Source organism: Pyxicephalus adspersus, chromosome 12, assembly GCF_032062135.1.
Source record: "Pyxicephalus adspersus chromosome 12, UCB_Pads_2.0, whole genome shotgun sequence".
Classification (NCBI taxonomy): Eukaryota; Metazoa; Chordata; class Amphibia; order Anura; family Pyxicephalidae; genus Pyxicephalus; species Pyxicephalus adspersus.
In genome coordinates, this window is record NC_092869.1 from 42,371,807 (window position 1) to 42,388,530 (window position 16,724).

The following is a 16,724-nucleotide window of genomic DNA, read 5'->3' on the forward strand; positions in this document are numbered from 1 at the left end:
GTCCTCACTTAAAGTGTATAACAGACTTTTGTTGAGTTTACATTAGGACACAGCACCATCTAATGGTGGCCATAGTATTGCACAAAAGATCATTTAGGAACAAGTGACCAATCATAACCAACTCACAGTACAGGAAAAAATCTAAACAGACAGAGCCTGTGTGATTTTATTTTTTTTCCCTTTGAAATGTTTTCAAAAAGAACTCACCATGGATATATTTTTCACATTTATTTTATTGGAATTTCTTTTGATTACTGTTTTAGCTGTAATGGGTGCATTTGGTTCCCTATGTTTATATTTGAGTCAATGTAGTTTTTTTGTTTTGTTTTTTTTTTCAGGAAAAAGTAGGTACCTTGGTTTATATTTGAGTATAGACATTTGGAGGGGAGTGGATACACAAGAAAACCTGTATAGAATCTTCCACAAGCATGTGTACACAGTTGGTCTTATTTGTTCTATAAAAGTGTTCTGGTGTATATGTTTGATACATGGGGAGAAAAAATGTGATCCTGTCAGAAATCCAACATTTTCCTATGCCTATTGGAGTGTTATCTCTAGCTGTGTTATCTTGGTAGGAATTCCAAACACAACTCCCTCCTGTGTTGAGGTGGGTAATTGTTCTCCAGGCCTTTCCTAAGGTGGCCACCCTTAGGAAAATCTGAGTCTGGGTGTGAGGTTTTAGGATGGCCATCTTCATCCTTTTCTTCAGTTACTGACCCTAAACAAGTGCACAGGTTGGGATTTTTGCATGTATGGCCATCTAATTGGTGACATTTTTCTGTACATATGTTCTGTGGTTACTGAACAGCAGAATTCAGCCTTTTAGACTTCACTGGGTGCATGCTTGTTCTAGTCACTCGCTGAGTGGAGAGCAGAGCCCGCCCCTTTAAAAACAAATCAGCAGCTGCCATATTTTCTTCAATGCACACCGTACCGTGATATCTGATTGTTTTTATCTCCCCCACCGCTCTACAAATCTGCTCTAGATTGTTGGATAAACAGGAGGTAGCGGGAAATCCTCCACCGATGGAGAAAAACAAAACGACGCCCACGTCCCAACTGTCCCTGCTGATGGGTGCATCATTGTTATTTGTACAAACTGCTCTGCAGATTCTACATAACCTGGACAATCAGCAGCTTTATAAGTCCTCATGACTGCAATCCTGGTGTGTTGGTCATTTGCTGTTGCTGTTTTTTTCTTAAAAGACTTTATCCGGGCTGAGATGGTCTGCTGCAGGAAGGAGGAAGCATTTCCTTAGTCTCCTTCCCTCCCAGTGATCGGACTGTGACATTGTAACTTTGTATCAAGTTACAAGTTTGCCACACCCCTGCTCTACTCTGTTCTTACTGTAAGCCACACCCCTGCTCTACTCTGTTTTCACTGTAAGCCACGCCCCTGCTCTATTCTGTTCTCACTGTAAGCCATGTAAGCCACGCCCCTGCTCCATTCTGTTTTCACTGTAAGCCACGCCCCTGCTCCATTCTGTTTTCATTGTAAGCCACGCCCCTGCTCCATTCTGTTTTCATTGTAAGCCACGCCCCTGCTTTATTCTGTTCTCACTGTAGGCCACGCTCCTGCCCTATTCTGTTCTCGCTGTAAGCCACACCCCTGCCCTATTCTGTTCACTAAGCCACGCCCCTGCCCATCTTTGTTCTTCCTGTAAGCCATGCCCCTTCCCAATTTTTGTTCTCCCTGTAAGCTACGCCCCTGCCCATTTTTGTTCTCCCGTAAGCCACGCCCCTGCTCTATTTTTTCCCTTGTAAGCCACACCCTTGCTCTATTCTGTTTTTACTGTATGCCACACCCCTGCTGCTTATCTGCAGCTATTCCCACATGCACTTGAGATGGCTACATGCTTTTCCAAAAAGCACACTTCCTGGTGGTGACAACACTGAACCGTGCCCGGTAAATCAGTGGCCACTTTAAGCATCCATGTGACAATACAGAATTACAGTATGGAGGCAGGAAATAGCGTTGTCACGCTAGACCAGGAAGCGGTAAAAGAACACTTCCCATGTCAGGATCACAGGGAAATTATTTAGGCCAGGTTTGCACCTTTATTTTGCAGTAACATAGGTTACAATTCACATCGTATTTGTCTTTGATTATTACTTCCCCAAAAAATCACGAATCAAACCATCATGTCCCTGCAACCATGGCAATGGTACATGTAAAAGACGTCCCAGAAATCCCATCCCCCTGTGCTTATTTGTGTTTGCACAGGAACAAAGAAAAAAAATACATCCCAACCAATGGTCTTAAAACTGAAGATGACAATTGTCCTCTAATTGTGCTCCTGTGGTGTCAAGTTGTCACATATGTCCTTGGTGGAGACTGCAGGTGATGGCACCAATACTCATTTTGCTGGCATTGTCCAAATTTGGCACTGTCAAGAATCTTGTTCAGAGTAATAAAAGTGTTTTGTTTTTTTACAATCATTATTCAGAATATATCAAAAACATTAATGGATGTTAATTATCATCATACCAACCCCAACACGTGCAGTGCTTGCAGTACTTTCCTAGGCAGTCTAGACATTTGAAGAGAGCGACACCCCGTGGTCATTATTAGCAAATGCTCTCACATTTATTTAGATCTTTTCAAGCAATAAGGAGAATCTGACCATTACAAAAATGTAAAAAAAAAAAAACAAAACACAATGGACAGGCAGCGGATTAATAGCCTCAGGGTGAGACCTCTTTCAGATGTGTGGTTTGAAAATGAACTTTTAGCTGCCCCTTGAGCTCAGAGAAAATGCACTGCAGGTACCGGTGCAGTTCTTGTGCAAGAGGAACAAAAGCAACTGTGCAGCCAGAAGCAACATGACGCTTCTAAGAACCAAACTGCAATGAAAGAGCATGCATAAAAGGATCCTCAGCCGCTCCTATTCTATTGAATAGGGGTGTGGTTGAGTGTGTGGTAAGTCACTGCATGCCTGGTGGTGGCCTAAGGAATTGCATATGCATCACTCCCCAACTGGAGGAGCACACTGACCTCCCTCCTAGCATCCCCTTGCATTACTATTGCCCAACCATAAGGTGGCAGGCTTCTACAATACCATTGCTGACCTGGTTGGTGTTCAGATCCTCTGCCATACAGTTACCTGAATATAATAATAAAGTTTTGCTGTAATACATACCTGTAACCCAGAGCTGTTCCCTCAGTTCTTTTCCCACCACTGGATTCTTCTAAAATGGATGGCCAGGATCATTTGGACAACTGTCTTTGGCCGTCATGGAGCCATTCCCACAATGTGAATGGGCTGCAAAGAAAAATCACAACGATGAACCTTCTCTTCCTTTCACATCAGTCTGCACATGTGCACTGCAGCATGGCCTGATTGGACCACAGCACTGCCCCTCCCACTCCTCCTCATTAGAGGACAACAGGAAGGGGCAAGATAGAGTGGCACTGTGGCAGCAGGATGAAGAAATTGGGTAGAACAATGAACAGTAGCATGGTACATGGGGACAACGGGAGAAGGAAGACATGGCACACTCATAGGAAATAGCAGGGGAGTGGCTTACAGTGAGAACAGAATAAAGCAGGGGCGTCACTTACACTGGAAACAGATTAAGCAGGGGTGTGACTTACAGTGAGAATAGAGTAGAGCAGAGGTGTGGCTTAAAATGAGAAAAGAATGGAGTAGGGGTGTGGCACACAGGGACAATAGGGTGGCACAGAGGTGTGGCTTACAGTGAGAATAGAATGCAGGGGCGTGGCTTACAGAGAACAGAAATTGGCAGTGGTGTGGCTTAGTGAGAATAGAATACAGCAGGGGTGTGGCTTAGTGAGAAAAGAAAAGAGCAGAGGTGTGGCTTACAATGAGAAAAGAATGGAGTAGGGGTGTGGCACACAGGGACAATAGGGTGGCACAGAGGTGTGGCTTACAGTGAGAACAGAATAGAGCAGGGGTGTGGCTAAGTGAGAAAAGAATGGAGCAGAGGTGTGGCTTACAGTAATAAAAGAAAAAAGCAGGGGTGTGGCTTACAATGAGTAGGAGTGTGGCACAGAGGGACAAAAGGGTGGCACCAAGGGACAATAGGGTGGCACAGAGGTGTGGCTTACAGTGAGAACAGAATAATGCTGGGGCGTGGCTTACAGTGTGAAAAGAATGAAGTAGGGGTGTGGCACACAGGGGCAATAGAGAGGGGGCGTGGCTTGGGTATAAAACAGCTCCGGGCAGGGGGCGTGGCTTAGGTGAAATACCAGGTCATGGGGCGTGGCTTATGATTGAACAAAATAGAGCAGGGGCGTGGCTTAAATTAAAAAAGCATAGAGCAGGGACACATAGCACAGGAGGGCACAGGGGCAAGCTTTGTTTTGTCCTGTGAATTTATGTTTTTTTCATTGGACAATATCACATCTCTCATTTTTTACATAAATCCTTTTTCAGGTTTGGCCTATTGGCTGTAATAATGGAAGGGGCTGAGAAGTGATCGAACACTGCATAGCCACACCCAATGGTACCCAATACCAACTGGAAGGAATGGAAAAGGGGCGTGACACGGGGACGGTGGGAGGGGCTAAAAAGTGCTGGACCATTTCATAGAAAGCCACACAATGACAATAAAAAGGTATGGGGGGAAGGGGCGTGACACAGGTGCAGTGGGAGGGGCTGGGAATATTGCATAGTACCCAATGACAACTTGAAGAAGTGGAGATGGGTGTGTCACACAATGACAAGCGGAAGTGAAAGTGGGAGGGGCTGAGTAGAGGAACACTGCATTGCACGATACAGTATATGATAAGAGATGGAAAAGGATTGTGACGAAGGGAGAGTGGGCGGGGCTGAGTAGAGGAACACTGCATACAGTCTATAGCAAGAGATGGAAAGGGGGTGTGGCGAAGATAAAGTGGGAGGGGCTGTGAGATCCTGCAAACACAGAGACAATAGGATAAAGAATGGGCGTGGCCTGGTCGGAGCAGGTGATCCAGCCCAATCATGTCGGCAGCTCCTCCCCTCTCTATAGCGCCATGTAATACTGCGGCTCAGCCACGGTGCATGTCGGAACTCGTAGTCCAGTCCCGCCCAGAACCTTTGACAGAAACTCCCTGAGTGAACTACAATCCCAGAATTCCTCTGCCCAGTGACGTAACCACGCAGCTCCTCCTCCTCCTGTGTGTGGCGGAGACAGCAGCCTCTCCCTGTCACTTTCTGGCTGAGCGGTATTCGGTTCGCTGCAGTCATGACGGACACCGGCGGTGCAGATGACAGTTCGGGAAATTTGGAGGTGTCTGCGGTGCAGAATGTGGCGGACACCTCAGTGCTGCAGAAGCACATCAGGAAACTGGTGCCGCTGCTGCTGGAAGATGGCGGGGAAGCCCCGGCCTCCTTGGAGTCGGCGCTGGAGGAGAAGAGCGCCCTGGAGCAGATGAGGAAATTCTTGTCAGACCCGCAGGTGCACACCGTCCTGGTGGAGCGGAGCACGCTAAAAGGTGAGGCCGCTGCCGGCTGCTGTGTCATGGGTGTGGTGATCCCTGGAGTGCAGCGACGCCTCCTGGTGCCATCCCGTACTGCTCCCCTTTGTATACGGCTTCAATTATGTGCCATAGCGCACTCTACTGGCAACTGGCTGTACTGCATGGACCCCACCTTTCTGCACATTGTACAATTTTGCACCATTCTCCTGCCAGATTCACCCAATATTGCTATATTCACCTATGTAGTGCCACCTAATTTCCATTACATATTGGTTTACCCCTTCATTCACTATTGCACAATGGTCCTCACAAATCCAAATCTGATTGTTACCTTCCCTGTTTAGTATTTAAGATCCATGGACCTCATCCCTGGGTCTCTCTGCAATGCAGGTGCCTGGTAAGGTGCTGTACATGGCTTTCACAGCACCCATTCCTGCACTCTTCTCAGGAGCCCTGAGCAATAATGCATGCAGGTTATTTCTAGCTGATATATGCTATAGATATGAAGTGCAGCTTCTCATTTTTGCACACTTCTTTCAACTTGCTGAACCTTTGTAAGCCCCCCGGAAACTGGGATCCTGCTATATGATGATATGGGCTGGGGGAAGCAAAGTGCATGACTCCTGTCCTCTCCCTTGGGTGGGCTGCTTTACCTAGTCATGGAGTCAGAAGGTGGGGACAGCCATTGACTTTTCTTTTGCAGGTCAGAATTTGCATGTCAATGAGCTCTGGGTTTGAGGGGGGGGGGGGGCACAGCTGCTAAAGGAGAGGTAATACACCCCATTTTCTGCCCTCCTGTGTCTTGTAATGCCACTGATTTGCTGCTTGACACTTGCAGCAGGTATCTCTTCCTTTGGGTTGATAGAATATTTGCTCCACCTCTGCACATATCCGGCCTGTTTGTTGCTGCGGGGTGTGGGAGCCAGCGGGGTAAACACAATGGAAAAGCAGACGCTCGGCCCATAATCACTTTAAATATTCATCAGGTTAATAAATCTGACACCATAACTTTCAGGTCATCAGGGAACCCCTTCTATATTTACTATACCCACAGCTCACAGTACATTAGCATGGGGGCCACTGGGAAGAATTCCTCTTCCATTGCTAGTCAGTGGGGAAAAATGCCACCTTTACAGATTGCCAAAAACATCATTGTTGTCACCTAAACTGACATGGGAGGCACAAACTGCTGGCGGAACCCCCAGCAACCCCCGGTTCAGAAACCCTGCCTTGTCTGTTCCTAGTTCTACTTATGGACTACACAACACTCCCTATATTATGTTGGAAAAGAAGTATGATGTATTCCTGCTTTAAAAGCGTTGTCACCCTAGGACAGGAAGTGTTCCTGGCCGGTTCACCATTGGGGTGCAGCTGCCACACCTAAGGGCTGACCAGCAATTGTCATTGTATATAAAGGGTTAATGTGTGCAATGGTTACATTGGTATTTCCAGGTGTTTTATTTTTTACATGATAGACCTCAGCTATTATTTATTGGTAAATATTTGTGAGGGGAGATAATGTATGTGTGAAAACATACATAGATAATGAGAGATAATGAGTGTGAATAATGTATCACTGTCACATGGAAACAAACAATTGCAGCATTCACTAAGAGGAATGTTTGCTTCAGCTCGTATGACCCAGAGACTTTTTTCTTTAAAGCAGTACTTTATTATTATTATTCATGATTTATATAGCGCCAACATATTACGCAGCGCTGTACATTAAATAGGGGTTGCAAATCACAGACAGATACAGACAGTGATACAGGAGAAGGAGAGGAGCCTGCTCAGAAGAGCTTACAATCTAAGAGGTGGGGAAAGTAGGAACTAAAATGAAACAAAAAATTACACTTACCTTTAATCCAGCAGATCCCTCGATGACGCTGGTCCTTCTTGCAATTCAGGCCCGCGTCATCCTAGAATCCCTTTTCCCCAGAACATGGCCCTGTGCCGTCATGTTCTGCCTTCTCTTCCGGTCTTCTTGCTACGTTACCCAATCTAGCACTGCGTAGGTGCAAGATCGGGTGACATAGCCGCTATGAAGGGGGGGAAAAAAGCTGATCTAACTGCACATGCGTGAGATCGGCCTCTTTTTCCCCTTGGTGGAAAAATGCCCCTTCTGCTCATGCTCGAGATCAGGGCATGCGCAGAAGGAGCAGCCAGAGGATGTGTGACATAGGTATCCTGGGAGCCTCAGTGCTCCCAGTCTTGATTGCCCTTCTATGTAAAGTAAAAATGTTGGGAGTTTAGTTTTGCTTTAACTTTGCAGGCACCATTGATGTGTACAGAACAGGAGCCCGCAATGAAAAATGACGTTCAGGGATTTTTAGAGCTATTTCTTTGATGCTTTTTGTCTTTGCTCTTCGAGGTGTGTCTGGAAAATTCTGCATTGCAATATTAAAGGAGCCGTCCTCTTGTAAAAGATCATGGAGCTGCGATCAGCTTTCTTAATATTTTGTGAGCGGATTTGGGTTGCTGATTAAAGGGATTCTCAGAAAAGCGTCCACAGTGTTGAACCCAGAATTTTTTTTAAGCTGGGTGGGATCCCCTGTATTGTGACCCAATTCATCAGTATCCACCCAAAAACTGCCAGGTGGTTGCTGAAAAGTACCAGGCCGTGCACCCAGCTAAAAGGGGCCGGGGAGAAACACTGTAATGTTGGAGAGTGTCCAATATAAATAACATCAGGCCTGTGGGGCTTTAAACATTTTACCTAGATGGTGGAGGTGCTGCTCCTTTGTTATACCCCTTTTCATTGAGCGGAATTTGTTTTATTATTTACTTGTATTCCTCCTCTGTCTGGTTATGACTTTCTCTTGCTTGAGCTCAGCTGTAAGACCATAAATCCCAACAATGAAATAAAGTGAACCTTTTACCCAAAGTTTGTTTTCCCCTACCTTGTGCTTCAGACTAATAACTCTTTTCTTTACACAGAGGATGTTGGTGATGAAGGAGAAGAGGAGAGAGAATTCATTTCTTACAATGTCAATATTGATATCCACTATGGACTTAAGTCAAACAGGTAAAAGCAATGGGCCTACTTATAGTTCTTGTTCTGAATTAACATTTGCAGTAACATGTTTCCATGCTTGAGTTGTTATAATAGTGCAGTCATATCATTTGGTTTATTATTTACATGTATTCCTTCCCTGTCAGGCTTTAAAGCCATTCAGTCTCTTACTTAAGCTTAGTGATTGTGACCTCTTAAAGCTTAGCTCCAGGTTGTAACTCCAACCCCCTACCCTGTTAATATTTTTGAGAAAATTTGTATATATAGAAATGTTTTTTCCAACACTTTTTTATTGTAAGTAAAACTAATCTGATATCTTTGCTTTGTTATAGCTTGGCGTTCATCAAACGCACGCCAGTTATCGATGCTGACAAACCAATTTCATCTCAGTTGCGAGTTCTCACGCTCAGCGAAGATTCTCCATACGAGACCTTACATTCTTTCATCAGCAACGCCGTCGCCCCATTCTTCAAGTCCTACATCAGAGAATCTGGAAAAGCCGACAGGTAATGTGACTTTATTATTAGATGACACATTCTTACACAGTGTTACAAACACATTCGATGATACAAAGGGCAGCTACTTGAAGACAATAATCCGAGTTTTACTATTGAGTCTCTATCAGTTTACTGTGCTTCTGCATTGCCCTTTGTACTGACTAAGGCTAAGCACTAACATATCTCTATTATGTGTCTGCCTTCTGTGCTGTTCTGCTGCAATGTCTCTCATTCACCTGGGTTTCCAATGTAGACTAGTGTTCATTTTTTATACATTAAACAAGTATGGACCACTGTTGTCCATTTAGGAAACTCTCCCTGAAAGGAGCCCATTAAGGCGTTGCAGTGTTTCTCGATGCGGGGGAACACCTTGCAATACCATTCAAGTTTTCAGGGAACCCCTGCTATTATTATATCCACAGATCACAGTACATTAGTGTGGTAGCCATTGGGAGAATTTCCTCTTACATTGCTGGCTTTTGGGAAGAATGTCACCCTTACAGATGGTCTGTCATTTGCAACCCTATTTTAATGTACAGTGCTGCATATAGCCTCCTGTTTCTGTGGCTTTCCTCTGGGTTCTCCGTTTTTCTCCCACATTCCAAAAACATGCAGTTGGGATTCACCCAAAAAATTGACTTTAGACTGTAATAGACATATGACTATGGTAGGAACAATAAATTGTAAGCCCCTTTAGGGACAGTTAGTAATATAGCAATGGACTTTGTGCAGTACTTTATAAAATATTACTAATCAGGATTTATATAGTGCCAACATATTATGCAGTGTAATATGTCGGCGCCTTATGGATACTGTTTATTATTATTCCTGGTCACCCTAATAGCTTGGTCTGAATCCCACGTATTGTGTGATACTTCACCCACCTCTTAGATTGTAAGCTCCTCGGGGCGTGGTCCTCCCCTCCTCCTGTATCTCTGTCATTTGCAACCCATATTTATTGTACAGCACTGCGTAATACGTTGGCACTAAATAAATACGGTTTATTAATATAAAGTGCTCATTGCTCAAGGAGGGTTCCACAGATCCCTTGTTATGGAGCATCGCTGCAGTGCTTGTAGACAGTAAGATACTGCAGGAGATAAAAAAACACGAAAGCAAGTATATATAAATTAAGCAACGTCATGGAAGGGAGGGGGATGTTGCTTCTTACTTCTGGCGACACAACTCCTCCATAGTTACAAGTGAAATGAATAAGTCTTGTCCACCCATGAAGACTTAATATTAGAATCACCTGGTGAAAAAGGGAGAAAAATAAAAACAGAAAAAACAGATCCCTCATCTTTGGTACTGGTAAGTTGCTATATAAAATGTGTTAATACAGTAAAAAAAAAGTAATAAAATGTGAAAGTCGCATTAGGTGATGAGATAAGCACTCAACAAACCCTTCCATATTAAATACTTCAATCAATAAAATGTATATATACACTATAGTGTACTATAGTAGTATTCTTATTTGTGTTAATTGGCTTTTTGCTTGTAAAGCCTCCACAGAAATCCTTTTAAAAATAAAAAAAAAACATTCCAACAGCAATAAATATAGGTGATGTCTGCCAGAAAATATACAAAATAGGGATACTCTTTATATTGATAACACTGTTTATATTCTGAATTAATTTTGTTCAATTTTATTGTATCAGTTTCATACCTATTAGTTATTTTATAATTTATTTGAATAATTACATTTTAATGTTGGGGTTTTTTTTGTTTTGTTTTTTTTTTAACTATCAGAGATGGAGACAAAATGGCACCTTCTGTTGAGAAGAAGATTGCAGAGCTGGAAATGGGTCTCTTACACCTGCAGCAGAACATTGAGATCCCAGAAATAAGTCTTCTTATCCATCCAATCATTACTAATGTTGCCAAGCAGTGCTACGAGAGGGGAGAAAAACCCAAAGTTACAGATTTCGGAGACAAAGTTGAAGACCCGACTTTTCTTAATCAGCTGCAGTCCGGGGTTAACCGATGGATTCGGGAAATCCAAAAGGTAAAAATCCACTAATCCAAGAATAAACCTTTTGAGTCTCATGTGTTGTTTGTAGGACTTTTATGACAACAATCCAACTTCTCCCATTTTCCTTTCCATTTGGAAATTTAGGACATAGAAAGGGAGGCCAATGCTGCCACAAATCCAGTGTCCTAATTTTGATAGTTCACTAATGGGCCAAAAAAAGTAACCATTTTCTATCCGATCCTATGGAAAGCTACTGATCCTTTTTGTTTTCCCATACAAAGTAAATGAATAGGTCACCTAAAGGCATTGTATGTCCAGACATTATCCAAATCTACCTTTAATTCTTTCTATACGTCATCCTGTTCCTGTAGAGGGAAACAGATATGTGACATCACCAGATTGGTACAATTCCTTTCAGGGGCAGTTATTTGGAGGTCGGTTCCTACTGACGTAGGCACTAACCATGACCTACATCTCTCAACATTCCTTTTCTTAACACCCTGTCTAGGGACAGCAGCAGCAATGGAAAGAAATCCAAGTATGCATATGTAGAGGATCCTAAATGGGTGAAGTCCAGCAGAAAGGGCTGACAACACTGCTTGGGATTTTGCAGCAAAGTTTGTGTTTGTCTCAAACAGGAAGTTAAAATGACCCCACTTTTGACAGATCAGCAGGCTTTGGAACCTGAATAATGATTTACACTATTGGCAGTACGTTGGCTCAGATTTTAGCACTCTGGTCTTTTCAGCGCTAGGTCCCAGGTTTGAATCTCGGCCAGGACCTTATCTGCATGGAGTTTGCAGCTTCTCCCTGTGTTAGCATCGGTTTCCTCCAACGTTCCGAAACAATGCCATTAGATTAATTGGCTCCCCTCACAACTTGGCCTTAAACTGTAATAATGACATATGACTGAGGTAGGGACATTAGATTGTGAGCTCCTTTGAGGGACAGCTAGTGACATGACTATGGACTTTGTACAGAGCTGCATAATATTTTGGCGCTATATAAATACTGTATGTTAAGATTAATTGTTGTCCACCACACTTTTATTTTTTGTCTATTATGGGGAGGAGTAATCCCTAAAGTTGGTGCTCTGTCAACAATCCAAACCCATCTCAATCCTGTTTCAGGTAACAAAACTAGACCGCGACCCAGCATCTGGCACAGCACTGCAGGAGATCAGTTTCTGGCTGAACCTGGAAAGGGCGCTCTACCGCATTCAAGAAAAGCGTGAAAGTCCAGAGGTCCTTCTGACATTGGATATTTTGAAGCATGGCAAGAGATTCCATGCCACAGTCAGCTTTGACACGGACACTGGTAAGTGTTAGCCTTCCTAATAACACAAAATATTATTTATAGAAAGCCAACCTGTCATGTGTCAGTACAATATAAAAGGGGCTGCAGATCATAAATCTACATATAACAAGTCCAGTCAATGACACAAGTAAAAGAGAAACCTGTCTAAGCTTACGTTCTGTTAGATAAAACTTTAGCTTTGTGTTGGGTTTGTTATAAATGTGGAGTTTTTTTTTGATAGGTCTCAAGCAAGCCTTGGAAACTGTGAATGACTACAACCCCCTGATGAAAGACTTCCCTTTGAACGACCTGTTGTCAGCCACCGAGTTGGACAAAATAAGACAGGCTCTAGTAGCCATCTTTACCCACCTCAGAAAAATCCGTAACACAAAGTATCCAATACAGCGAGCTCTGCGGCTGGTGGAAGCAATCTCCAGAGACCTCAGTTCTCAGCTGCTAAAGGTTCTGGGCACCAGGAAACTTATGCATGTGGCTTATGAAGAATTTGAGAAGGTATGGATTAGTTTAAAGTGTACTTGTCACTAAAACACATTTTACATGAATCAGTAGCTTAAGAGCGTACTCATATCTTGCTATAAATAAAAGCAGCCATTCCTAACCTTTCTTAGCCTAAAGACCAGGTCAAACTTGGTTTCTCATTACAAGAATTATGGTGTGTTTGTGCTAAAGACTTCAAAATGTTTAGGAAACTATACAGGCTTTTACTATGCTGTCATAGTTGTAGTAAAAAGAATACCTTTGCTGTAGAAGCTGCGCACAGAAAACGACTAATTATGTACATAGTAATCTTGTTCGGGATCATTTTTTACTTTGACTGGTGGGGAAAGATTGAAAAAGCAGATGAGGTCAGGGAAATAAAGCCACTGAATGGATTAAACAAAAAGAAGCTTGCACCTTAGGTTCCCAGGTACAGCTTCCTCTCCAGCAGGGACAACAGTGAGCAGCACATTGGTAACATAAAATCTATCTCCAAATTTCCTAGAACATGTGATCAGGAGCAGCAAGGTGATCACACATTAATGATACATAGCAATCAGGGTAAAGAAACAGTAAGTACAATGCTGGAATTGAGGAAAAAATATTTTACACAAAATTTTTAAATATTAAAAACCCTTCAAAGACACTGTATTGACATTTTTTTTTTGAACCTGTTACAATTGCCATTGGCTTCATTTTTTTTGTCTTAGGTCATGGTTGCCTGCTTTGAGGTTTTCCAAACCTGGGATGATGAATATGAGAAGCTGCAGGTTCTCCTGAGAGATATTGTGAAACGCAAACGTGAAGAGAATTTAAAGATGGTTTGGAGGATTAATCCAGCCCACAGGAAACTTCAAGCCCGCTTGGATCAGATGAGGAAGTTTCGGCGTCAGCACGAGCAGCTGAGAGCCGTCATTGTGCGAGTCCTCAGGCCACAAGTATGTGTAATTTTCACCAGCGACCTTGGTCACAGTCATAAATGAGTGATTGCATGGAGGCCATAAACTGAAAATCATATGAATTATCACTATTTCAGTGCAAATTGTTACTGCCTTTCCCATTTCCTCTGATTTAGATATTAAAGTCACCTTTACTTTATTTTAGTTCATTGGGCCCAACATTACATTAAAAATCCTCCTTTATAACCATGCTTCTATATGTTGTAAGAAAGACAGTAGCTTATTTCATGTATTTTTTGAACAAGTGCAGGGGAAGTGCTTGGCCTTATTAGAAATCAGGGAGTGCTTTATAAGGTATAACAGAAGCACCCTGGTTTTTGAAAAAACATTTTGAAGAATAAAATTGTTTATGAACTTGTAAACACTAAGTGAATACAATTATCCCCTTGTTGATCCAGGTTACAGCAGTGGCACAGCAGAATCAGGGGGAAGTACCTGAACCTCAGGACATGAAAGTGGCAGAAGTCCTTTTTGATGCTGCAGATGCCAACGCCATTGAGGAGGTCAATCTCGCCTATGAGAATGTAAAGGAAGTAGATGGCTTGGATGTCTCAAAAGAAGGCACAGAGGCATGGGAAGCCGCATTGAAAAGATACGATGAAAGAATAGACAGAGTTGAGACCAGAATTACAGCCCGTCTCAGAGATCAGCTTGGCACAGCCAAAAACGCCAATGAGATGTTCAGAATTTTCTCCCGTTTCAACGCTCTCTTTGTTAGACCTCACATTAGGGGAGCTATCCGTGAGTACCAAACCCAGCTTATCCAGCGGGTAAAAGATGACATCGAATCCCTTCATGACAAGTTCAAAGTACAGTATCCACAAAGCCAAGCGTGCAAGATGAGCCATGTCAGAGACCTTCCACCAGTTTCAGGCTCTATTATCTGGGCCAAGCAAATAGATCGGCAGCTGACCGCCTACATGAAGCGAGTGGAAGATGTTCTTGGCAAAGGGTGGGAAAACCATGTGGAAGGACAAAAACTCAAACAAGATGGGGACAGCTTCCGCATGAAACTCAACACTCAAGAGATTTTCGATGACTGGGCTAGGAAGGTTCAACAACGTAATCTTGGCGTTTCTGGTCGTATCTTCACCATTGAAAGCACTCGTGCCAGGGGAAGAAGCGGAAATGTGCTCAAGCTAAAAGTCAACTTTCTGCCAGAGATCATAACCCTCTCAAAAGAAGTCCGAAACCTTAAATGGCTTGGGTTCCGTGTCCCATTGGCCATCGTCAATAAAGCCCACCAGGCCAATCAGCTGTACCCTTTTGCAATTTCTCTCATTGAAAGCGTCCGTACCTATGAGCGCACTTGTGAGAAAGTTGAGGAGCGCAACAGTATCAGCTTGCTGGTTGCTGGCCTAAAGAAGGAGGTTCAGGCTTTGATAGCCGAAGGAATAGCTCTGGTTTGGGAGTCCTACAAGCTGGATCCTTATGTCCAGCGTTTGGCTGAAACTGTTTTCAACTTCCAAGAGAAGGTATGTTTTCTGTTTGAAATGTGGCAAGTCTATTGGCTTCCAGAAGCTATTTAACACAAAGTTGTCTTTAAATCCCTGTTTTTACCATTGTAGTTGAAATTTAATTGTTTTCGTCTCCCAGGTGGACGATCTACTCATCATCGAAGAGAAAATTGACTTGGAAGTTCGGTCTCTGGAGACTTGCATGTATGACCACAAAACTTTCTCTGAGATCTTAAACAGGATCCAAAAGGCTGTTGATGATTTGAACCTTCACTCTTACTCCAACCTTCCCATCTGGGTTAACAAACTTGATATGGAGGTAAGGAGCTGAGGATAATTTGCAATTTGTTTTCATTTACATACTGGAGATTGGGTAGACTCTACTTCCTAATGGTCATACTACTAAGGCTAATAGAGGTATAAGGAAGTGTGTGTGTGTGTGTGTGTGTATATGTATGTGTGTGTGTGTGTGTGTGTGTGTGTGTGTGTGTGTGTGTGTGTCCCATGACTGGGTAATATCTTATCCTTAGTAGTATTTGGTGGGTTTCATTAAATATTAAATCCTAGTTTTGGTATGTGAGGTGACCATAAACAAGCTTTCTGATAGCCCCTTTTATGTTGGTCCTTTGGGGTATTTAAGGTCTCCTTTCCTTTTCTATAGTCCTTCTATAGACACTAACCTACATATGTAATGTACTTGCTATTCTATGACCCTGAAGAAGATGGTTCTTCATCAGACATATTTTAGGAGATTGCTGTTTTACCGAAACAATAAATTTTACACACAAGCTGTTTACCGTAAGGCACTCCTCACCCAGTAAGGACTGTGGTCATGCCTTCTGACAGATTTAGACCTATTAGCTACCCATGTTCAGTGAGTCCAAGACTGTGGTTATTGGCCTAATAGATTTTAACATTAGCTTTTTGACTGCTGATCTGTGCATATATTTCTAAAAAGCATGCATTCTTTCTTTGGTTTAGATTGAAAGAATTTTGGGAGTGCGTCTTCAGGCTGGTTTGAAAACCTGGACGCAGGTTCTCATGGGTCAGTTTGATGATAAAGCGGACGTTGATATGGACACAGATGCTCCTCAAGCCAGCCACAAACCAGGAGGAGAGCCTAAAATCAAAGTAGGGAAGCATACATGATCTAGCCTATATTTATTTCACCACTCTTAATGCTTTGTTATGTTTTATATTCATGGTTTGTTTTCCTTGCAGAATGTTGTCCATGAACTCCGCATCACCAATCAGGTCATCTATCTTAATCCACCAATTGAAGATTGCAGATATAAGCTGTATCAGGAAATGTTCTCCTGGAAAATGGTCATTCTGTCTCTGCCCAGAATTCAGAGCCAGAGATATCAGGTAATAAAGTTTCAGCAGAAATTCATGAACTCTCCCCCACCAATATGTCCAGTACTAATGATTTATTGACCCTATTTCTACTTAAATAGGTGGGCGTCCATTATGAGTTGTCCGAAGAAGAGAAATACTATAGAAATGCACTGACTCGTATGCCAGATGGCCCAGCAGGACTGGAAGAAGCATACAATGCTGTCATGGGTATTGTGACAGAGGTGGAGCAGTATGTCAAGGTGAGACCA

The 16,724-nt window shown here is 43.0% G+C and overlaps 1 protein-coding gene across 3 annotated transcripts in view; it reads left to right on the forward strand.

Moving 5' to 3' along the window:
- The first annotated feature begins 5,105 nt into the window (after positions 1-5,105).
- The window catches only part of DYNC1H1 (dynein cytoplasmic 1 heavy chain 1), a 51,649-nt gene continuing 40,030 nt past the window's right edge, over positions 5,106-16,724 (forward strand). For all 3 annotated transcript variants that reach the window (XM_072428131.1, XM_072428129.1, XM_072428130.1), the window contains exons 1-12: positions 5,106-5,440; positions 8,363-8,450; positions 8,771-8,944; positions 10,685-10,940; positions 12,038-12,224; positions 12,445-12,716; positions 13,412-13,639; positions 14,059-15,135; positions 15,257-15,436; positions 16,099-16,248; positions 16,339-16,485; positions 16,575-16,715. In XM_072428131.1, the coding sequence (XP_072284232.1) occupies positions 5,191-5,440; positions 8,363-8,450; positions 8,771-8,944; positions 10,685-10,940; positions 12,038-12,224; positions 12,445-12,716; positions 13,412-13,639; positions 14,059-15,135; positions 15,257-15,436; positions 16,099-16,248; positions 16,339-16,485; positions 16,575-16,715 (3,150 nt within the window). In that variant the 5' untranslated portion in view covers positions 5,106-5,190. The remainder of the gene's footprint in view (positions 5,441-8,362; positions 8,451-8,770; positions 8,945-10,684; positions 10,941-12,037; positions 12,225-12,444; positions 12,717-13,411; positions 13,640-14,058; positions 15,136-15,256; positions 15,437-16,098; positions 16,249-16,338; positions 16,486-16,574; positions 16,716-16,724) is intronic.